We start from the raw sequence: 23440 nt of genomic DNA on the forward strand, positions 1-23440 counted from the left end.
GTCCCTCTCTGTCCATCCCATGCAGGTTTGAATTCTCACTGTTCTGGCTCCCAGAACCTCAGCTGGATGTCTGGTCCAGGTGTCCACCATCTCTGTCAGTGAAAGGGGTTTCACACCTTCCCTTTTTGCTTTCCTGCCCTCAGTTTCTTACAGTGATCCCTTGTGCTTGAGCTTCTTCTACGGAATATGCTTCCTGCTGGTCCCTTCCTGTGCCCTGCTAGATACACAAATGTTTGCATGGTATCTCAGAGAGGTCATCTTTAGCCCCCTCACTCTCTCTATGTATGGCTTATGATGCAGGCCGTGCACTATTTTGTGTATATAAGATGCTGCGGGACTCACCTTATCTCCCTGTGCCTCAGCTCTAATCCCCAGCTCTGTCACTGACTCTGTGTGTGACCCTGGGGGAGTCACTTTATCTCCCTGTGACTCAGCTCTAATCCCCGGCTCTGTCACTGACTCTCTGTGTGTGACCCTGGGGGGAGTCGCTTTATCTCCCTGTGCCTCAGCTCTAATCCCCGGCTCTGTCACTGAGTCTCTACGTGTGACCCTGGGGAGAGTTACTTTATCTCCCTGTGCCTCAGCTCTAATCCCTGGCTCTGTCACTGACTCTCTGTGTGTGACCCTGGGGGAGTCACTTTATCTCCCTGTGCCTCAGCTCTAATCCCTGGCTCTGTCACTGACTCTCTGTGTGTGACCCTGGGGGAGTCACTTTATCTCCCTGTGCCTCAGCTCTAATCCCCGGCTCTGTCACTGACTCTCTATGTGACCCTGGGGGTGAAGTCACTTTATCTCCCTGTGCCTCAGCTCCAATCCCCGGCTCTGTCACTGACTCTCTGTGTGTGACCCTGGGGGTGAAGTCACTTTATCTCCCTGTGCCTCAGCTCTAATCCCCGGCTCTGTCACTGACTCTCTGTGTGTGACCCCGAGGGAGTCACTTTATCTCCCTGTGCCTCAGCTCCAATCCCCGGCTCTGTCACTGACTCTCTGTGTGTGACCCTGGGGGTGAAGTCACTTTATCTCCCTGTGCCTCAGCTCTAATCCCTGCCTCTGTCACTGACTCTCTGTATGTGACCCTGGGGGGAGTCACTTTATCTCCCTATGCCTCGGCTCTAATCTTCAGCTCTTCCCTTGATTCAAATCTGGTTTTGCATGCTTATTCACCTTCAGTAGCAAGAGACAGGCCAGAGTCAAGGCACGGGGAGGACTTGAGTGCATACTTTGGATTAGTAGGTATAACTTCGGTGCGTGTAGGTTGGCGTCCCTATTGTCCCTAGTGCCTCCTTATTAGCACTATCCCTCATTTAAAAATAGAATCACGCGCCCAGGAGAGGTGGCTGAGCGGGCGCTCAACACGGAGCGCCCGCTCTCCTGCAGTTCTTACTGTATCGGCCTGCTTGTGTGTCAGGGGATGCGGGTTGAGGTGCAGGAGGGAAGAGTTGGATTTCAAGACCAAAAAAGGACTTTACAACCACACAGTGACCTAAAGATTTAATTTTATGTTTTTATTAAATCACATTTGCATGAAGCGGATGAATCTTTCAAGTTTTAGCTTCATCAAAAAAAAAAAAAGGAAAGGCTCCAAAGTCTAGTTAATGAATAATCAATTGTAAAATACTGCCTCTTTCTCCAAGATGCAAGGGTTGTTTTCATCTTTGGCAAAGCTTTAAAACCGATTGAAAAATAATCACCCCAGATCAGGTTTTCCTGTTATTACTGATTTCCCCCCTCCCTCCCCCGGGCCAAGATGGCACACCACGGAAGCCCCCTTAACTGGGAGGGTTCAGCTGGCTGGCGTGAGGCCTCCTTCCTCTTCCTTACTTGGCTTTCCTCGTTCCTCAGGAGAGTAAGAAGAGGAAAGCCAAGTAAGGAAGAGGAAAGAGCCTCCGGGCTCTTCTCATGCCCTCTCTCCCTTGCTTAGATCACCTGTTTCCATTCCCACACGGCAGGAGAGGGCTTCCTATACCTTCAAGCCAACGTGTCTCTCTCTCTCTTTCTTCCCTTCTCCCTCCCTCCCCCCCGCCCCCAGCTTTAAGATATTCCACGAAAAGTTGCTGACCCAGGGGGAGGGTGTTCCTGCCCCCTCCTCATTAACCAGATGTGTTCACTGTGGAGCTCCTTTGTGTAGGGGACCTTCACGGCAGCAGCTGCACCGAGGACTGGCCTGCTGATGAGATCTTCCCGTTTTGTGCAAGCAAGACACCTTTTTCATTGGGGAGGCCAGGAATGGGGGGGGGGGGGGGCGCGGTTAACTCCTCCATGGATTTAATTTATTCCTTGTTTTAAAAGAGGAGAGAAGCTGGGGGTGTGGGGTGGGAAACACTAGACAGGTGGTTGCTTTTTCTGAGGGGCAGTGTGCAATCTAGTCGTCTGCTTTCTGTAAGTTCCCAGAGGTGTGGATGAGGCAAGGGGTAGGTCCATAGTTATGACGCCAAGCCAGTGGCCAAGTCACATGCTGGTGTCTCCTGTCACATCAGGAGCTTCGCCCATAAGTGGTCAGCGGCTCCTCCTCCACCTGGCAGCAGCTGAGGGTCACCTCGTTCTCGTAGCAGAAGGAGCTGGGAGCCTCCAGGGGGTACTTGTGTGCCAAGAGCTCCTTGGCGCTGCAGGCAGGCGTGCTTGGCACTTCATAGGTGCGGTGGAAGTGTCGGTAGTCCACCTCATAGTGGCTGTGCTTCTTGAAGAGTACGGGTTCAAAGCGGTGGCCCCAGAGGATCTCGCTGGGCAAATAGGAGCTCCGGCACTGAGTGGTCATGGCCGTGGCCTCCACCATCCCTTCCAGGATCACCACCAGCTCAAAGTCTGCCACCTCCAGCTCAGCACGGCTGAGCTCGTACAAGGGGCTCTCCTCATCGATCTCATGAACGATGGTGATGGGGGACACCAGGAAGATCCGGTCTGTGCCACTGTCGAACCCTACATTGATGTCTGTGTGATCCAGGGGGATATACTCCCCCTCCGGAGTGACCCGTGGCTGAAAGAGAAGGACACAGTCAATAAGAAGAGGCCACTGGCCTCACTCATTGCTTTCAGCTTGGAAATCAAACTAGTTCTGGTATGACTTTTCAAGGGTTGAAATGTTCTTTAGCTAGGGTGATCGCCTGATTCTGGGTTTATAAGCAACAGTTGAGCTAATCTGGGTTTCCCAGTTCATTTCAGATGAAAGAGAAAGTCCCAGAAGGTTCTGAAGCCACCCTTGAGACAAATAGGCCAGCTGCTGCTACCAAATTTGACCCATGTTTTCTCTGTACGTTGCATACATCCGAACAGTATGCATCTTGAGGTTACACAGTACATGCTTCTGTGCCCACAGCCACTAGACCACGATTACCTGAGCTTCTTGGAGAGTTGCACACATGGGGAAAGGAGGGTGAGGAGCACTGGGTGATCTTGCTGGTGAATTGGAAGGAGGGAGCCTAGAGTTGGGCAAGAGCTAGGAATGGATCCTTACCTGCAACAGCTGTGCCCGGACGTGCGCCTCCACCAGGTGGCTCCTCCTCAGGTTCCCCACCCGCCACATGAGGCAGAGTTTCCCATCCCGCATGGTGACCACGGCACTCTCACTGAAGACCAATGTTTCATTGCGCTTCTTGGGCTTGGCTATCTTGGCCATGATGGCGCCGATGATGAAAGCGTCAATGATGCAGCCCACGATGCACTGGAGCACCACGGCCAGCACAGCCAGTGGGCATTCCTCCGTCACACCCCGGAAGCCATAACCAATGGAGGTCTGAGTCTCTAGCGAGAAGAGGAAGGCCGCCATGAAACTGGTGACCTGGAAGAAGCAAGGGGAGGGCAAGGTGTTATCCGAGGCCCCCTCTGGGGCAGGGGCCAGATCCCCATGCAAGGAGGCGATGAGCCAGAAGGAAAAGCCGAAGACTAACCAGGAGACCACAAAGGAGAGGGAGAACAGCAGGAACATCCACCGCCAACGGATATCCACACAGGTGGTGAAGAGGTCGGTCAAGTACCGTTGACTCTTCTCGCTCAGGTTGACGAAATGCACGTTGCAGTGGCCATCTTTCTGGACGAAGCGGCTGCGCTGGTGGCCCAACTTGATGTGGCTCGTGCTGTTGCGGTAGGCAGGCAGCGGCAGCCCCTGACGCAGCCCAGGGTCCTCCTCCTCCCTCAAGGGGTCAGGGTTCTCGGCACTGCTGCTGGGATGACGAATGGCGTGTGGCACGCCCATTGGGATGGCAGTCGAACTGCCCAGCCTGGCAGTGAGGTGGGGAGAGGGCCAGATGGTTGCAGGGTTAAGACCTTGCTGGCAGATTACTTGCTGTAAGTTGTCATTGGTTTCTCTTGGCCCTCAGGATCCTAAACCGGGTGAGAGGTTATTAAAGTATGCCAGATCAGCATGAACATAAAATGACACCTCACTATAACACCCCTGTAATCTGACCACGTGTACAACCACAATTTATAGAATTGTACCTCACTATTGGACTTCAGAACCTCCCCGGGGAAATAGTGACATTAATATAGTCATGCCTCAGTAGGACACCTCATCGCTCGCTCTTACTTAACTCCCTTACGCTCACAAGAGCTGCTTAAGTTTCCATATTAAGCAGATGTGAAGCTTACTGTCAGGACTGGAATTCCATAACAATGTCATACTTAATCTGGGGTCAGAGAAGCTTTGGATGCCACTGACCCACTGCACAGGACTTGGGGTTGTGCTGGCAGACCCCGGCTAGGTTGGGAGTTAACCTTTGCCGCCCCCAGATCCGCCGGGATAGGAAGAGTCGCCCTACGCCGGTTCGGGGGAAAGGCCCCCCCCCCGTGCCAGCAGAGCCCGCCGGGTTGGGGGAGGAGCCTCAGCCTGCTGATCGATTGGGGAGCACGCGGGGGGGCATGCCGAGAGAGCCGGATGACCCGATCTCGTGAGGCATGGCTGGATCATGCGCTAGCACTTCTCCCTGGAGTCGCTTTTCTCCATTAGTTCCAGCTGGGCTCTGCGTTTGGGGGTGGGAAGGGAAGGGGAAGCCTTTAGAGATCGGAGTCATCCCAGGAGGACTGTAGTGTATCCATTTTTTACCACTGGATATATAAACTCCTTCTGTAGGGTCTCCTTCCTCTAACATTGAGCAGGAGGCAGCAGATTATGGACTTGGGCTGTTATTGTTATTCGGAGGGGGTCACCAGGTACCTAAATGGACACGGTGGACAAAAACCTGCATTCACACCAAGGACCATTGGAAATATGTCAGGAGACTAAATGGCCAATAGGTTGGTTTTTTTTTTACTGGTAAAAAAGGGGGGGGGGGGAAGAGGATGCGGTCATGTGATTAACGTGAAAAGGGAGGACGTATGATCAGGACACCTCCAAAGTGCTTTGGAAATACAGGATCGAAATCCTCAGACCATCCGTGCCCCCCCAGTGACTCAGGTACAGAAGGGAGGTCACGACAGACAAATCCATCTACAGGCTGTTTTGGGAGTATCCCCGATCCCCTCCCCCCAGCTTTACCATATAGAGTTGTGTATTCCAGTCTCTGTGCTGGAATAGCAGGGGGTGCTGCAGGGCAGGAATGAGGTGCATTAGCAGAGCTGCGTATGCCAGTCTCAGTGCTGGAATAGCAGAGGGTGCTGCAGGGCAGGAATGAGGTGCATTGGCAGCGTGTGTATGAGGGTCTCAGTATTGGAATATCTTGAGGTGCTGCAGGGCAGGAGTGAGGTGCACTGGCAAAGCTGTGGGTGAGGGTCTCAGTACTGGAATAGCAGGAGGTGCTGCAGGGCAGGAGTGAGGAGCATTGGCAGAGCTGTGTGTGAGGGTCTCAGTACTGGAATAGCAGGAGGTGCTGCAAGGCAGGAGTGAGGTGCATTGGCAGAGCTGTGTGTGAGAGTCTCCGTACTGGAATAGCAAGGGGTGCTGCGGGGCAGGAGTGAGGTGCATTGGCAGAGCTGTGTGTGAGGGTCTCTGTACTGGAATAGCAGGGGGTGCTGCAGGGTAGGAGTGAGGTGCATTGGTAGAGCTGTGTGTATGAGGGTCTCAGTACTGGAATAGAGGGGGGTGCTGCAGGGCAGGAGTGAGGTGCATTGGTAGAGCTGTGTGTGAGGGTCTCCGTACTGGAATAGCAGGGGCTGCAGGGCAGGAGGGAGTTGCATTGGCAGAGCTGTGTGTGAGGGTCTCAGTACTGAAATAGCAGGGGGTGCTGCAGGGCAGGAGTGAGGTGCACTGGCAGAGCTGTGTGTGAGGGTCTCAGTACTGGAATAGCAGGGGGTGCTGCAGGGCAGGAGTGAGGTGCACTGGCAGAGCTGTGTGTGAGGATCTCAGTAATGGAATAGCAGGAGGTGCTGCAAGGCAGGAGTGAGGTGCACTGGCAGAGATATGGGTGAGGGTCTCAGTACTGGAATAGCAGGAGGTGCTGCAAGGCAGGAGTGAGGTGCATTGGCAGAGCTGTGGGTGAGGATCTCAGTACTGGGATAGCAGGAGGTGCTGCAAGGCAGGAGTGAGGTGCATTGGCAGAGCTGTGTGTGAGGGTCTCAGTACTGGAATAGCAGGAGGTGCTGCAAGGCAGGAGTGAGGTGCATTGGCAGAGATGTGGGTGAGGGTCTCAGTACTGGAATAGCAGGGTGCTGCAAGGCAGGAGTGAGGTGCATTGGCAGAGCTGTGTGTGAGGGTCTCAGTACTGGAATAGCAGGGGCTGCAGGGCAGGAGGGAGGTGCATTGGCAGAGCTGTGTGTGAGGGTCTCAGTACTGGAATAGCAGGGGGTGCTGCAGGGCAGGAGTGAGGAGCATTGGCAGAGCTGTGTGTGAGGGTCTCAGTACTGGGATAGCAGGGGGTGCTGCAGGGCAGGAGTGAGGTGCATTGGCAGAGCTGTGTGTGAGGGTCTCAGTACTGGGATAGCAGGGGGTGCTGCAGGGCAGGAGTGAGGTGCATTGGCAGAGCTGTGTGTGAGGGTCTCAGTACTGGGATAGCAGGGGGTGCTGCAGGGCAGGAGTGAGGTGCATTGGCAGAGCTGTGTGTGAGGGTCTCAGTACTGGGATAGCAGGGGGTGCTGCAGGGCAGGAGTGAGGTGCATTGGCAGAGCTGTGTGTGAGGGTCTCAGTACTGGGATAGCAGGGGGTGCTGCAGGGCAGGAGTGAGGTGCATTGGCAGAGCTGTGTGTGAGGGTCTCAGTACTGGGATAGCAGGGGGTGCTGCAGGGCAGGAGTGAGGTGCATTGGCAGAGCTGTGTGTGAGGGTCTCAGTACTGGGATAGCAGGGGGTGCTGCAGGGCAGGAGTGAGGTGCATTGGCAGAGCTGTGTGTGAGGGTCTCAGTACTGGGATAGCAGGGGGTGCTGCAGGGCAGGAGTGAGGTGCATTGGCAGAGCTGTGTGTGGGGGTCTCAGTACTGGAATAGCAGGAGGTGCTGCAGGGCAGGAGCGAGGAGCATTGGCAGAGCTGTGTGTGTGAGGGTCTCAGTACTGGAATAGCAGGAGGTGCTGCAGGGCAGGAGTGAGGTGCATTGGCAGAGCTGTGTGTGAGGGTCTCAGTACTGGAATAGCAGGAGGTGCTGCAGGGCAGGAGTGAGGTGCATTGGCAGAGCTGTGTGTGAGGGTCTCAGTACTGGAATAGCAGGAGGTGCTGCAGGGCAGGAGTGAGGTGCATTGGCAGAGCTGTGTGTGAGGGTCTCAGTACTGGAATAGCAGGAGGTGCTGCAGGGCAGGAGTGAGGTGCATTGGCAGAGCTGTGTGTGAGGGTCTCAGTACTGGAATAGCAGGAGGTGCTGCAGGGCAGGAGTGAGGTGCACTGGCAGAGCTGTGTGTGGGGGTCTCAGTACTGGAATAGCAGGAGGTGCTGCAGGGCAGGAGTGAGGTGCACTGGCAGAGCTGTGTGTGAGGGTCTCAGTACTGGAATAGCAGGAGGTGCTGCAGGGCAGGAGTGAGGTGCACTGGCAGAGCTGTGTGTGGGGGTCTCAGTACTGGAATAGCAGGAGGTGCTGCAGGGCAGGAGTGAGGTTCACTGGCAGAGCTGTGTGTGAGGGTCTCAGTACTGGAATAGCAGGAGGTGCTGCAGGGCAGGAGTGAGGTGCATTGGCAGAGCTGTGTGTGAGGGTCTCAGTACTGGAATAGCAGGGGGTGCTGCAGGGCAGGAGTGAGGTGCATTGGCAGAGCTGTGTGTGAGGGTCTCAGTACTGGAATAGCAGGAGGTGCTGCAGGGCAGGAGTGAGGTGCACTGGCAGAGCTGTGTGTGGGGGTCTCAGTACTGGAATAGCAGGAGGTGCTGCAGGGCAGGAGTGAGGTGCATTGGCAGAGCTGTGTGTGAGGGTCTCAGTACTGGAATAGCAGGGGGTGCTGCAGGGCAGGAGTGAGGTGCATTGGCAGAGCTGTGTGTGGTGTCTCAGTACTGGAATAGCAGGAGGTGCTGCAGGGCAGGAGTGAGGTGCACTGGCAGAGCTGTGTGTGAGGGTCTCAGTACTGGAATAGCAGGGGGTGCTGCAGGGCAGGAGTGAGGTGCATTGGCAGAGCTGTGTGTGAGGGTCTCAGTACTGGAATAGCAGGAGGTGCTGCAGGGCAGGAGTGAGGTGCATTGGTAGAGCTGTGTGTGAGGGTCTCAGTATTGGAATAGCAGGAGGTGCTGCAGGGCAGGAGTGAGTTGCATTGGCAGAGCTGTGTGTGTGAGGGTCTCAGTACTGGAATAGCAGGAGGTGCTGCAGGGCAGGAATGAGGTGCACCGGCAGAGCTGTGTGTGAGGGTCTCAGTACTGGGATAGCAGGAGTGAGGTGAACTGGCAGAGCTGTGGCCAGGATAGTTAGAAACACCCTCCGTTATAATAATAAGACTATAAATTTGATGGGAGTGGGCTCCCTCTCACCCTCTCTCTGCCACCCTGCTGCCTTTTGTCTGTTGGTTGAAGTCTTGCCTGTCTATCTTCTGATCCTGCCAGCCGCCTCCTTTCTTGTGCCAGGGTCTCACCTGGCAGACGACTGCCAGTAGGGGAAGGGGTGCGCACGGTTAATAAAAGCTTCAAGAGCTCCTTTCCCAGGCGGGGGGGGGGGGGGGTGTCTCTTAAAGAAATGGGGAATCCGACAGCGGATCAGGACCTAGTCTCATCGAGTTTGCACCCCTCCCCCCCCCATTAAGCTCTGCTTTCCCCCTTCCACCAGTTGCTGTGCTGAGCCGGACCCAGAAGCAGGGGGTCCTGACCCATCTCTTTCTCTTACCTGACTGTGGAGGGGCTTTCCCTCTCTTCTCTTCCTCCCTCCTCCGTTTTTATCTTTTGCTTTGCATGGGCCGGGCTGTCTCTCCTCCAGATGCCCGCTCGGGTCCGGTCCCAGTACCGGCTTCTTTCAACACTTTGTCTGTCCTCTGGCCTCTCTCTCTCTTTTGAAGACAAGTTCTAGCCTGGCAGAGTCTCCTGGAGAATCTCCTGCGGCCGAAAGCATGAGGTGCTCCCTTTCTGTTTTCACCAATGCTGAGAATCTGCTTTCAGTCTGTCTCGGGCACTGCTTCCTCCCATGCCAGAGGGGACAGAGAGCGACCTCCAAGCCCCCTTACCCTGAGGCGACTCGAATACCTTTCCCAGCCAATGGGCGTCCAGCCACAGCCCATCCCCTCTCAGCTGACAGTGAGATATGGGCCCCCCCCACCCAGGGTGGGTACCGTCCTGGCTGCACCTGGTGGCAGGGTCCCACCAGGCTCAGGGAGATCCTGGCTTGGACTTGGGGTGCATTATTCCTGGGGGGGGGGGATCAGAGCAGCACCAGAACTGGAGATTCGGCCTTTCTGGACTTTGGCCTGCTTCTCTCCTTTTTTTTTTTTTTTTGCTATTCTCTCCATCCTTTGGGCGACCCACGGACAAACTGTCCAGAGGGGCCTGTGGTCTTGAGAGAGCAGGAAATGGGGAGAAGAGGATAAGATAGAGGGGGGGGGGGGTGATATCCATTCAGAAAAAAATATTACATTGAGGGGGGGGGGGGGGGGGGGGGGGGGATATGCCCTCTTCTCCTTTGCTAAAGCAAATCCTTAAATCTGTTCCTTGTTTCTGCAGAGGCCACCTGACCTGCCACCCTGCAACATGCACTGCTGGTGGCATCCAGGAGTCTTGGAAGGGGGGAACCCCTCCCCCCTGCGTTAACATCGAGTGCCAGATCGTACCACGAGCAGCAGCCGCCCGGCAGGACTGATCCACCCCAGCCCCAGTGAAGATGCAGGGCACAGAGATCGATGTTATTTATTTATTTATTTAAGGTTTTTATATACCGGCATTCATGAAGCCATCACATCATGCTGGTTTACAAATAATCAGGGGGTGCAATCAATACATCAAAAACAGAAATAACGTGTCGAAGAAAGCAGTTACAATTAACAAGGACTATTGAACTGGGATCAGAGGAAATAAAGAGAGTTTAGCAGAGACTGAATTATATACAAGGAGAAGAGGTACAGCTGCTGTGTTGGATATGTTGGAGAGGTGCATTCATTTAAGTCCGGGAAAGCTTGCATAAACAGCCAAGTCTTGAGTCTTTTTCTAAAGCTAGATGGCATGTACGGTGTCCCAGTTCTTGCTTGGCCACCTTCCCCCCTGCCAGCTGCCTCCTAACCCCGCCAGCCGCCTCCCGCGCAGCAGGGCAAAGCCGCTGGAGACGGGCAGCCGGCCCCTCTCCCGACGGCGTGGCCGGTGCTGTCGGCGTACGCAGCACCGTACGAAAAGCAGCCGCTCGCCATCCGCCTAGGAAGAGAGAGCTGTGGTGTCCCGGCGGGGGGGTTGACTTTATAGCCTGCAACCCCCAGTGCAACTCTGCTCCTCTCCAGGCTCTAGGGTGGGGGAAACTGAGCCCAGAGGATTTCAACTCTCTCTCCCCCCACCACTTGCTCAGGAGGACCACAGTACTGTCCAGCACTGCAACTAGAGAGAGACATGCGCACACGCCCACACTAAGGTCACCAACGCCAGCCCCTGTTTCCAGACGGGCATTTTTATTTTTGAAAAAAAAAATCAAAATACAGGACCTCCCATACAGCAAGGGACCGTTAGCATCCTGGAGCTAGATGTGCAAACAATCATCCACTGCCACAAGAAGACAGGCCTTTAAAGCCATCTCAAAGTCCAGTTTATTTCTGCTCTACAATGTTACAATCTCACGCTTAGGCTGACATGTTTTGCTGCCCGGCTTCCCGCTGAGCGTCCTGACCTTTAATTCTGCTGTCCGTACATCCCCGTCTCCCGTGAGCCAGGTCCGCCACATCTGTAAATAACTTTATTAATGCTCTTAGGGGACAGGCCGGGGAGTGGGGATGGGCGCAGGAAGCTGTTTGGGATTAGTGAGTGTCCCCTTCTTGTGTTAAAAAAAAAAACAAAACCCCAAACGTGTCTTTCAATAACAAAAACCCCCTCGCCATGGGTTCCGCCCCCTACTCCACGCCAGGGACCAATTTGGAAGACCCAGGAATTAGGACGGAATAACCGATGCACTCCGCATCCCGCCTTTTCGCTCAGCAACTTTGCAGCGCAGGCCCATGGCCAGTAACCAGGGGGGTGCGTTTTGGGTCCAGCACGTCGCCGTCTGGGGGTGGGGTAGATCTCTAGTAAATGTTTCATGTATTTATAATACATCTGCACTTAACTCCATCCTCTAAATGTTCTAGTGAGATCCAGTGGACTCGATCTGTGGATTCCCGGCACCCGAGTATCCATCGACCTGTGCCCTGCTTTTCCCCCCCCCGCATCGTCTGTACACCAGTAATGCTGCTTTTTTTTTTTTTTTTTTTTACTTTCTATTAAAAATCATTTCCAACACTATTCATTCTGATCTGTATTACAATGCCAATACATTTGTCTTCCAAACAGGACCTTGGCACACCTTACAGCTGGCACCCCCGCAGAAACGGCTGTGCAGTTGTCCTTTCACAGCTGGATTCCTGCCTCCCCCCTGGCCGATGACATCACAGTGCCACTGACTTCACGAGATGCCCTGGGTTTCCGTGATGTCATCAGCAAACAAAGGTTGGTTTCTGCCTTTTTTTTTTTCCAAGGATGGGGGGGGGGGGGGAGAAACATAGCTGGCCCTGCCTGCTGTGTATCCAGTTCCCCCAACCTAAAACTGGATTTCAGAAGCTCGGGATGCCATCACTCTCTCTCCTCCCCCCCCCCCCCCATTGTTCAGGAGCAGTAAAATATAAAACTAGTATATCTCCCAGTGCCGCACCAACCTCCATCCTGGCTTGTAAGAGGGCTCCACGCTCTCTGCATATAACATTATCGGGATTCTCTGTGGCGAGGCTCTTCCCACCCACCTTGCTTCCATGCAGGCTGGGGTTGCTCATGGGAAGGGCCTATGCCTGATTTATATGGTTGAGGTATTGGAATGTCTCCTTCCTACTCCCCTGCCTCATCCCCCCCCAGGGTATATATATTGAAGTTCTGTAATCTGGTCTAGAACCCGGACTCTCCATAGTTTTGGAAGACCTTCTCCAGGCTGCCTCCGGCCTATCTCTCTCCTTTCAGAGGTGTGGCCTCCGTAGATATTTTAGACGAGGTCTCACCAATGCCCCATAGAGAGGCTTACCCTAGCGCCTGCCCCAGGCAACGCTCTTAAAAACTTTTTAAAAAATATTCGAAGCAAGAAACCTGTGAGGGAGTCGGGCAGTTAAGACCATAAGAAATTGCCATGCTGGGTCAGACCAAGGATCCATCAAGCCCAAGCATCCTGTTGCTAACAGAGGCCAAACCAGGCCACAAGAACCTGGCAATTACCCAAACACTAAGAAGATCCCATGCTACTGATGCCAGTAATAGCAGAGGCTGTTCCCTAAGTAAACTTGATTAATAGCAGGTAATGGACTTCTCCTCCAAGAACTTATCCAATCCTTTTTTAAACACAGCTACACTAACTGCACTAACCACATCCTCTGGCAACAAATTCCAGAGCTTAATTGTGCGTTGAGTGAAAAAGAACTTTCTCCGATTAGTTTTAAATGTGCCACATGCTAACTTCATGGCGTGCGCACTAGTCTTTCTATTATCCAAAAGAGTAAATAACCGATTCACAGTATTCAAGGTGCAGTCTCACCATGGAGCGATACAGAGGCATTATGACATTTTCCGTTTTATTAACCACTAGTGGATAGAAACGTGTGAGTTTATTTACGCAAGTTGCAAAGTAATTGTTTTGAGTGAGCGAGGGCTTGGAGTTTATATCTATAGATGTAACGTACGATGTACTACTGCATGATTGGCACGTCATATCCTGCATTACGGACTGCTATTCATATCCCATTCCGAAGTGACTGGCGGGGTGTTGCGTTAGAGGGCGGTATGGAACGAACCAGCGAACATAGGACAGTGAGAAGCGGTTAGTTTTTCCAAGGACATGATAGAGAATGACGGAGCCAAGTTTCAGCCTTGTAGGTACTTGGCCAGTGGGAGAATTAGTGATGAGTGAGTGAGTCAGTGAGGGCTTTGGCATTTATATATATAGATTCCCTTCCTAATAATTCCTAACATTCTGTTTGCTTTTTTGACTGCTGCAGCACACTGAGCCGACGATTTCAATGTAATATCCACTATGATGCCTAGATCTTTTTCCTGGGTGGTAGCTCCTAATATGGAACCTAACATCGTGTAACTACAGCAAGGGTTATTTTTCCCTAAATGCAACACCTTGCACTTGTCCACATTAAATTTCATCTGCCATTTGGATGCCCAATCTTCCAGTCTCGCAAGGTCCTCCTGTAATTTATCACAATCCACTTGTGATTTAACTACTCTGAATAATTTTGTATCATCTCCAAACTTGATAACCTAACTTGTCGAATTCCTTTCCAGATCATTTATAAATATATTGAAAAGCACCGGTCCAAGTAGAGATCCCTGAGGCACTCCACTCCCTTCCACTGAGAAAATTGTCCATTTAATCCTACTCCCTGTTTCCTGTCTTTTAACCAGTTTATAATCCATGAAAGGACATCGCCTCCTATCCCCTGACGTTTTTGTAGAAGCCTCTCATGAGGGACTTTGTCAAACGCCTTTTGAAAATCCAAGTACACTATGGGGCGGATTTTCAGACTCCGCGAATAGGCCTACTTTTGTTTGCGCTCCAGGCGCAAACAAAAGTACGCTGGATTTTAGTAGATACGCGCAGAGCTGCGCGTATCTGTGCGTATCCCCGTAACCTCTATAATGTACTCCCTGTGCTGATTATCATGTTTTTCCCTTTTTCGATATTCCCTATATTCCACTCGTTATGCTTGTTCAACTACAGTTCTACTCTAGTACAATTTTGTTAATTATGTTCTTATTGTTTGCTGTACAAGGTTTAGTTAAATTATGTTCTTATTGTTTGATGTAATTTCCAACTGTTGGTTCATTGTAAACCGAACCGATATGTACTTGTACATGATCTTCGGTATAGAAAAGTATTTAAATAAAATAAATAAATAATTAATGGATTTAAAGAAAAAAACAGATTAAATTCTGACGTTACAGATTCAATTAAACAGCCATAACGGAATATTATTGTAGTTGGTATAGTCAATTGATTGAATATTCCAAAACCTTGAGTCTGAAGGGGCAAGGTATATAAGTTTGGGTGATGCACTCATACAGTAACGGGGACTGCCTGCAGCACCCCATTATCCTTCTCTTAGGCACCCTAAATTCCACGTTCAGAGGTGCTGTTTCATTATATAGAAAGTTTATAAAACAATGTATAAATGTGTATGCTACCATGCACCAAGATGTGGGCACAGACTGCACGCCTGTGCATGAGAACATAGGATGTGCTGCACCGGGCCAGATCAGTGGTCAGTGGAGCCCAGCGCGTCCTTTCCCCCCCCACCTTCCAAGTTTCCTTGGAAGTAGCCGGCAGATCTTAAGGAGGCGATCCCTTTCCCATCGATCACTCCCAGAAGTAGAAGGATGGGGAACCCTTCCGTGCCTGCTTGGCTAATAAGTGCTCATGGGCCTGAGCTTCAGCAATGTGTTCACATCTTTTTGTAAAGCCAGCACTACTACTAGCCATGGCCACATGCTCTGGCAACAAATTCCACAGCTTAACTGTGCATCAACTGACAAAATATTCTCTCAGATTTGTTTTAAGTTTGCTACCTGGATTAGGAGATGCTATGTGAAGCTTATTTACCCGTTCCAGCCTGCTTGTGATTTTATACACCTCGATCATATCCCCTCCCAGCCTCTTAACTCTCACTGCTGTCCTCTTGTCCCTAATATAAAATTCTCTCTTAAGCTCAGCCATTCTGCTGTCATCACTGCCTGATGATGTCATGACTGCTCTGTGATGTCACAGTTCTGCATGGCTGGGGACTGATTGCCCAGAGCCATGAAAGTCGTCAGACAGGGGGGGGTGCGCCTGCCTCCTCCCACGCCTGGTATTTCTGTTGGCACATGATAGGGGTTGGGGGTGTGACTGCCCTCGCTCTCTGTGGCACAGGAGCTTACAAATGACACCCATCATCCACTCTGGGGACATCCATGTCCCCTATTAAGAAGTGCATCCCAATTAAAATGGCAGTAAGGCCTTACACGTTCCTTTTCTATTTGAAAAGAAATATTTCTGCCTACCAGCTCCTGACTCCCACTCCCATACACCCTCCACACAGCTACAAAAACAAAAAATCCCATTCTCACATTCAAACCTGCCGACGAAAGCGTGACCTGCAGATCCCTGCCCTCCAGAAAATCCGAAGCAAAGCATTGTACACCAATGCATCGTACCTGGGGAGAATAGGGCAGGAGCAGCCCTAGCAACGGGCCATTGAGAAGGGGAGCAACCCCCAGGTCACCGTAAGGCCGAGACAGTAAAAAATGCGGGAGAGCAGGCACTCCTGTCTTGAGCGCCCGGCTCTCCGGCCACCTCTCCGCTAAAACAGAGCGTCCAGTTTTGCTAACCTGCTGACCAGCGGGCAGATATTTTTTCTACCTTTCCGTACACTTTAGCTGGTTGCTCAGAAAATTAACGCCTGCCCTTGGCTAGCGGTATCCCGGGGACTAACTAATAACGCCATTAGTTTTCGGGGGGGGGGGGGGGGGGGTTGTCCGTGCGTTTTCGACATGCTAAACCCCCTTACTGAGTAAGGGATAATAGACGCGCATTGAAAACGCACAGCCAATCGCATGCTAACGGGTTGCGCTCGCCCGAGCGTGCCTTTACTGTAACGGCCTGCGTGCAGGGTGGTTATGGGGACGTTACGGCAGGGGAGGGAGGAGGCAGGTAACCGTGTGAAGCTTCACGCATCTATGAACCCCTCCCCCCTTTTGCCCCTCCCCGGGCTGTCAGCCTTCAGTGCGTCGGGTCCTGTTTGGAAGTGAGACAGTAAACTAACATGCAAGGCAAAAAAACAAAAAAAAAAAAGACAGGAGACGCTGTCCTCTTCCACAGAGAGCGCTTCGCGTCGTCTTCGGATCTGCAGGGAAACGAGAGAGAGAGAGAGAAGAGAGGGGCAACATGAGGTGGGGGAGGGGAGACGCTACCTCTCTCACCCCTCTCCTTCCTGAAGAGTAAGGGGGGGGAGCACAGACTTCCCCTGCAGCAGCCCACAGCCCCACACAGACCCGAACAACCCCCTCCTCACAACATTGAGATCATTAAATCTTCCATCTTGCCCTCGGGGGTGGGGCCAAAGCTGGCATGGTTTTTGGAGGCTTTCATCCTCCACGCTTTGGTCAGGTTTTCACATCCCCAGTGGGGGGGGTTGGCAGGGCATATTAAATCCTCTCCCCCACCTCCAAGTTTGCCCATGTTCTCAATCTTGGCCAAAAAAGACCACCATCCTCCCATTCATTGGCTCAGACCTTAGGTCCCAATCTTAGCCAAGAAGGCGACCCGAGGGGGGCAGATCTTGTTAGGAGACCAGAGGGTGGAGGGACAGAACTCACCTCTAAGCCATCAGCCGGGAAAACCAAATCGTAGCCAGGGCCAGGGCCAGGGCCAGTGAGAGACCCGTAGCCCTCTGCGCACCTGAAATAGATTAGGCAGGGAATTAGAGGAACCCAGGAAGAAGAGCGGCACAGGGGGGGTCACCCGGATCCCTGGGGCACACTTCATGCCAGTCCTGGTGGCGGCCTGGGCCAACATCCCAGTGCAGTGGGAGATATAATCCCAGTTTCTCATGTGGGAAATTGGTACTACAGGCCCCAGAATGCATCAGGAGGGAGGCGGGGCACAAGACCAGGACGGGCCTGGGGAATTAGATGAACCCAGGAAGAAGAGTGGCACAGGTGGGGGTCACCCGGATCCCTGGGGCACACTTCATGCCAGTCCTGGTGGCGGCCTGGGCCTGGGCCAACATCCCAGTGCAGTGGGAGATATAATCCCAGTTTCTCATGTGGGAAATTGGTACTACAGGCCCCAGAATGCATCAGGAGGGAGGCGGGGCACAAGACCAGGACGGGCCTGGGGAATTAGATGAACCCAGGAAGAAGAGTGGCACAGGGGGGGTCACCCGGATCCCTGTGGCACACTTCATGCCAGTCCTGGTGGCGGCCTGTGCCAACATCCCAGTGCAGTGGGAGATATAATCCCAGTTTCTCATGTGGGAAATTGGTACTACAGGCCCCAGAATGCATCAGGAGGGAGGCGGGGCACAAGACCAGGACGGGCCTGGGGTGTGGGGGGTTTTTTCCCCTCTCTCTCTCTTGCTCTCCAGGGACCAGGGTCACTTGGCTGGCTGAACTCTCGCTCTCTCTCCTTCGTTTTTTTTTTTTCCTCTCTCTCTCTCTTGCTCTCCAGGGACCAGGGTCACTTGGCTGGCTGAACTCTCTCACTTTTTTTCCCATGCTGTGAAACGTCTGCAATGCTCTGAGCTTGGAAAGCCAGAACCAGCCATCCCCTGCCCCTCTCCCCTCTGGCTACTCCCACCTGCATCTCTCAGACACAGGGGGTCACCCTACTCCTAGGGGGGAAAACTACTGAACGTCTCTTACCTGCATTCATGGGCCCCTGCGTCGTTTCTGGAAAGAAAGGAAGGAGAAGTCAATTGGCAAAAAGGTCCCAAGTCGAAAGCACCCCCCCTTGAGCCAAGGTGAGGAGAAGGCTCTTTCTTGCCTGGGACCAGTGGATCCGGGCCTGGCTTTACTCCGCTGCATCCTTTTCTTAGGAAGGGGCATCAGAACTACACGGCCCAGCATGCAATGGGGGGAGGAGGGCAGATTAAAAAAACAAGATGAGCCGAGTTGACTTGGATTTTTTTGAGGAGGAGACCCTCTTATGCAAGCAGGGCCGGGCTCTCCCAGCAGGCGAACGAGGAGGTCACCAAAGCTGGCGGCTGTTGAAGCGGCAAAAGCCCCAGGTGCTGCCTAAGCACTGAAGTCAGGAGAGAAGCAAGTGGAGGCTGGGTAGATGTTGCGGGGGGGGGGGGGGGGGGGGGGGTACGCTGGGCACCGTAAGAAGGGAGCAAAGAGGGGAGAAGAAGGCGAGAGATGCTGAACACTGAGGACAGGGAAGAGGGATGCAGGATTTGGCAGATGGGGAGTGGAGTGAGGGGGGGGGGGGGGAAATGTTGTGCCAGAGCTGCCCCCGATTCATCAGGCGAGTAAGGGGGGGGGAGGGTGTGAGGTTGAAGGTCCACCTAGGGTGCCCCGTGTACAAACGGAGTTGAGGATGGCGACGACCGTGGCTAGGACGGTATCGGGGGAGGGGGGGGGGGGTGCTCCCTTGCCCCGCCCTCTCTCTTTGCTGCAGCCGCATCTTCCCTTTTGGAGCCGTGAAGTGTCACTCACCTGAAATAAATGCGGTCCAGAGTTCTCGCTAAAAGAGAGAGAGAGAGAGAGACTATGGTGAGTGCCCTCCCAGCGCCAGCTGCAGGTGTGTCATGGGACAGTATTAGAGTCCCTCCCCCCTCGGTCCGTATTCCCTCCTCTCTCACAGTCTCCCTTCCAATCCCCGTCTCTCTCATTCAGGGAAACTTTCCCAGCCTGGCAACTTTGTCCTCTACAGTGAGACACACTTTACCCTGCCTCAGTAGGAGTCCCTCAGGGCTCATCCCTATCTCCTACCTTATTTAACATATACCTGTTACCCTTATGCCAACTTCTCACTGACCTCAATCTCAAACACTTCCTCTACGCTGACGATATCCAGGTCCTGATCCCCATCAAGGAGTCTCTCGCGAAAACACTGTCTCACTGGGAAACGTGCCTCCAAAATATCAAACACACTTCTCACAAGCCTCAACCTGGTACTAAATTCATCCAAAACGGAACTACTATCATCACACCAGAGAACAGCTCCTCACCCCCACTCATCCAGCCATACCAAAAACTACACAGTGAGAGACCTAGGAGTTCTAATTGACAATCACCTGAACCTGAAAGCTACCATCAACAAAACCACCAAGACTGCTTTTATAAACTCCAAGTGCTGAAAAGAATAAGACCTCTGTTCCACACATGACTTTAGAACATCTACAATCAATCATCTTCGCAAAGCTGGACTATTGTAACACCATCTTGCTTGGTCTCCCCTCATCACACACCAAACCACTGCAAATGGTTCAAAATGCCTCTGCCCGTATACTCACAACACCAGGAGAAGAGACCATATAACCCCTATCCTAATGGGCCTCCACTGGCTACCCATCCACTTCAGAATAATCTACAAGGCCATTCTCACCATATAAAAACATCCATCAACTAGCCCCAATTGACCTTCATTTCCCCCTCCGATTACACACTCAACAAGACCGACAAGAGATGCTTACAAAGGATCACTTCAAGTACCCCCAGCCAAAACTACCAGACACATTACGCTAAGAATCGGGCCTTCTCCACAGCCGGTCCTACCTTATGGAACTCCATCCCCCCAGATCTTAGAATGGAACCCACTCTCAACCTTCAAGAAAAGACTCAAGACCTGGCTGTTCTGCAGGCTTTCCTAACTCCAATATTATTTAACTCCTAACAATAAATAAATACACATCACCAGCAACATCATTATTATTCCTCTTACAATGTAATTATATGTAATTATCTGGTCCTTCCTTTTCCTTCTTACTCCAAGTTCTAATTTTCCTTGTTACATGTAACTGCTTTTTCCGCACCTTTGTTCAAGTTTAAGTTTATTTTACACTCCTGTTTCATGTGAACCAGCATGATGGGACTATTGTCTTGAATGTTGGTATATAAAAAACTTAAATAAATAAATAAATAAAAAAACATGGGCAGGGTGAACTGGCCCGCTCCCTCGTCTGGCGCTCTGTCCGGCTCTTCCCCTGTGAAGAGTCCCACGCCCGGCTGCGCCCCGCGGACCGTGACTCACCTGCGTGGACTGGATCACACGGGTAACGTTGCAGCATTTCTGCAGGGCCAGGCCCTTCTCGTCCACACTCCTCACACATTCGTAGTTATTCTGGCCTGTAATCCACGTTCCGTTCTTGTATTCACTGATAGCAATATTCCTACCCTGTAAAGCAAAGACCTGCATTGCTTATCTCAGGCCAATAGAGATAAGTGCACTCAGCCACGTGCCACTGTTTAACCCGGGTTGGACCAGCATCCACAACCCCTTATATAATAAGGGGATTAGCGCATCCATACCCCCCCCACCCCCGAACCTAATAGCGCTCATCATATGCAAATGCATCTTGATGAGGCTGTTAGTCATTTGCCTCAGCTACCAAAAAAAATGCGCACCCAATCCGCACATGTTATGCTCAGATAGTAATGCAGGCCCTTGGGCAGGCGTTTAATTTCTGAGCAGCCCAAAAATAGTGTAGAGAAAAGCAGAAGACACAGCTTTTCTGTACATCCTCCGAATTGATATTGTGGCGATATTAAGTTGGAGGAACCAAAGATTAAAATAAATAAATACATACATTTAGTGCTGGCGGGTCAGGTTAGGGAAACGAAGGCTCGATTTTACGAGTGTCCGTTTTCCTAACCCGCTGACAGTGGGCCACTCGGGGCGCACAATAGTCACTAGTGCCTCCTTTTACTGGGACCAGGAAAAGCTGCTGTGCACACATTCAAAAGAGCTGGCGCCAAAAATGGACGGGCTTTTTTAGCGCGTTCGCACTGTATTGGCCTGTCTGTGATGTGCACTTTACACAGAAGAATCATTTGGATTCACAGAGCTCTTCTCATGCAAACAAGCTCCCCTACAAAGGACACAGATTTCATTTGACAAATAGGCATGAAGCCAACACTGGGGTGCATGTCTGGAAGCGCATCATATGACAACTCCCAAAGACGAAGGGAGGAGTGAATGGGACTAGATCAAGGATGCAACTTTTACCTGGTTATGGCTGGGTGGAAATGAGACACGAGAGAAAATGAATTCTTTCCCCCCATGTCACACACACAGTCCGTGTCAGAGCGGGGATTAGAGCTGAGGCACAGGGAGATAAAGTGACTCCCCCCAGGGTCACACACAGAGAGTCGTGACAGAGCAGGGATTAGAGCTGAGGCACAGGGAGATAAAGTGACTCCCCCCGGGGTCACACAGAGAGTCAGTGACAGAGCCGGGGATTAGAGCTGAGGCACAGGGAGATAAAGTGACTCCCCCCAGGGTCACACACAGAGAGTCAGTGACAGAGCCGGGGATTAGAGCTGAGACACAGGGAGATAAAGTGACTCCTCCCAGGGTCACACACAGAGAGTCAGTGACAGAGCCGGGGATTAGAGCTGAGGCACAGGGAGATAAAGTGACTCCCCCCAAGGTAACACACAGAGAGTCAGTGACAGAGCTGGGATTAGAGCTGAGGCACAGGGAGATAAAGTGACTCCCCCCAGGGTAACACACAGAGAGTCAGTGACAGAGCCGGGGATTAGAGCTGAGGCACAGGGAGATAAATGACTCCCCCCCCAGGGTCACACAGAGAGTCAGTGACAGAGCCGGGGATTAGAGCTGAGGCACAGGGAGATAAAGTGACTCCCCCAGGGTACACACAGAGAGTCAGTGACAGAGCTGGGGATTAGAGCTGAGGCACAGGGAGATAAAGTGACTCCCCCCAGGGTCACACACAGAGAGTCAGTGACAGAGCTGGGGATTAGAGCTGAGGCACAGGGAGATAAAGTGACTCCCCCAGGGTCACACACAGAGAGTCAGTGACAGAGCTGGGGATTAGAGCTGAGGCACAGGGAGATAAAGTGACCCCCCCAGGGTCACACACAGAGAGTCAGTGACAGAGCCGGGGATTAGAGCTGAGGCACAGGGAGATAAAGTACTCCCCCCAGGGTCAACACACAGAGTCAGTGACAGAGCTGGGGATTAGAGCTGAGGCACAGGGAGATAAAGTGACTTCCCCCAGGGTCACACAGAGAGTCAGTGACAGAGCCGGGGATTAGAGCTGAGGCACAGGGAGATAAAGTGACTCCGCCCAGGGTCACACACAGAGAGTCAGTGACAGAGCTGGGGATCAGAGCTGAGGCACAGGGAGATAAAGTGACTCCCCCCAGGGTAACACACAGAGAGTCAGTGACAGAGCCGGGGATTAGAGCTGAGGCACAGGGAGATAAAGTGACTCCCCCAGGGTCTCATACACAGAGTCAGTGACAGAGCCTGGGGATTAGAGCTGAGGCACAGGGAGATAAAGTGACTCCCCCAGGGTCACACACAGAGAGTCAGTGACAGAGCCGGGGATTAGAGCTGAGGCACAGGGAGATAAAGTGACTCCCCCAGGGTCTCATACACAGAGTCAGTGACAGAGCCTGGGATTAGAGCTGAGGCACAGGGAGATAAAATGACTCCACCCCCAGGGTCACACAGAGAGTCAGTGACAGAGCCGGGGATTAGAGCTGAGGCACAGGGAGATAAAGTGACTCCCCCCAAGGTAACACACAGAGAGTCAGTGACAGAGCCGGGGATTAGAGCTGAAGCACAGGGAGATAAAGTGACTCCCCCCAAGGTAACACACAGAGAGTCAGTGACAGAGCTGGGGATTAGAGCTGAGGCACAGGGAGATAAAGTGACTCCCCCCAGGGTCACACACAGAGAGTCAGTGACAGAGCTGGGGATTAGAGCTGAGGCACAGGGAGATAAAGTGACTCCCCCCAGGGTCACACACAGTCAGTGACAGAGCGGGGATTAGAGCTGAGGCACAGGGAGATAAAGTGACTCCCCCCAGGGTCACACACAGAGAGTCAGTGACAGAGCTGGGGATTAGAGCTGAGGCACAGGGAGATAAAGTGACTCCCCCCAGGGTCACACACAGAGAGTCAGTGACAGAGCTGGGGATTAGAGCTGAGGCACAGGGAGATAAAGTGACTCCCCCAGGGTCACACACAGAGAGTCAGTGACAGAGCTGGGGATTAGAGCTGAGGCACAGGGAGATAAAGTGACCCCCCAGGGTCACACACAGAGAATCAGTGACAGAGGCAGGGATTAGAGCTGAGGCACAGGGAGATAAAGTGACTCCCCCCAGGGTCACACACAGAGAGTCAGTGACAGAGCCGGGGATTAGAGCTGAGGCACAGGGAGATAAAGTAACTCCCCCCAGGGTCACACACACAGAGTCAGTGACAGAGCTGGGGATTAGAGCTGAGGCACAGGGAGATA

The 23440-nt window shown here is 52.5% G+C and overlaps 1 protein-coding gene and 1 long non-coding RNA gene across 2 annotated transcripts; both read right to left on the reverse strand.

The window, feature by feature from the left end:
• Positions 1 to 1486: 1486 nt before the first annotated feature.
• On the reverse strand, positions 1487 to 9495 carry LOC115082197 (ATP-sensitive inward rectifier potassium channel 14-like). The gene is made up of 3 exons (XM_029586448.1): positions 9152 to 9495; positions 3452 to 4317; positions 1487 to 2974 (listed from the first exon to the last, which is right to left on the reverse strand). Exons 2-3 carry the CDS (start codon positions 4187 to 4189, stop codon positions 2474 to 2476), a joined length of 1239 nt encoding a protein of 412 aa, XP_029442308.1. The 5' UTR covers positions 4190 to 4317; positions 9152 to 9495; the 3' UTR covers positions 1487 to 2473.
• A 2471-nt stretch (positions 9496 to 11966) lies between these two features.
• LOC115082199 lies at positions 11967 to 12622 on the reverse strand. The gene is made up of 2 exons (XR_003854104.1): positions 12585 to 12622; positions 11967 to 12529 (listed from the first exon to the last, which is right to left on the reverse strand). It is a non-coding gene; the product is annotated as an uncharacterized LOC115082199 (long non-coding RNA).
• Between the last annotated feature and the right edge of the window lie 10818 nt (positions 12623 to 23440).

Source organism: Rhinatrema bivittatum, unplaced genomic scaffold (assembly GCF_901001135.1).
Source record: "Rhinatrema bivittatum unplaced genomic scaffold, aRhiBiv1.1, whole genome shotgun sequence".
NCBI lineage: Eukaryota > Metazoa > Chordata > Amphibia > Gymnophiona > Rhinatrematidae > Rhinatrema > Rhinatrema bivittatum.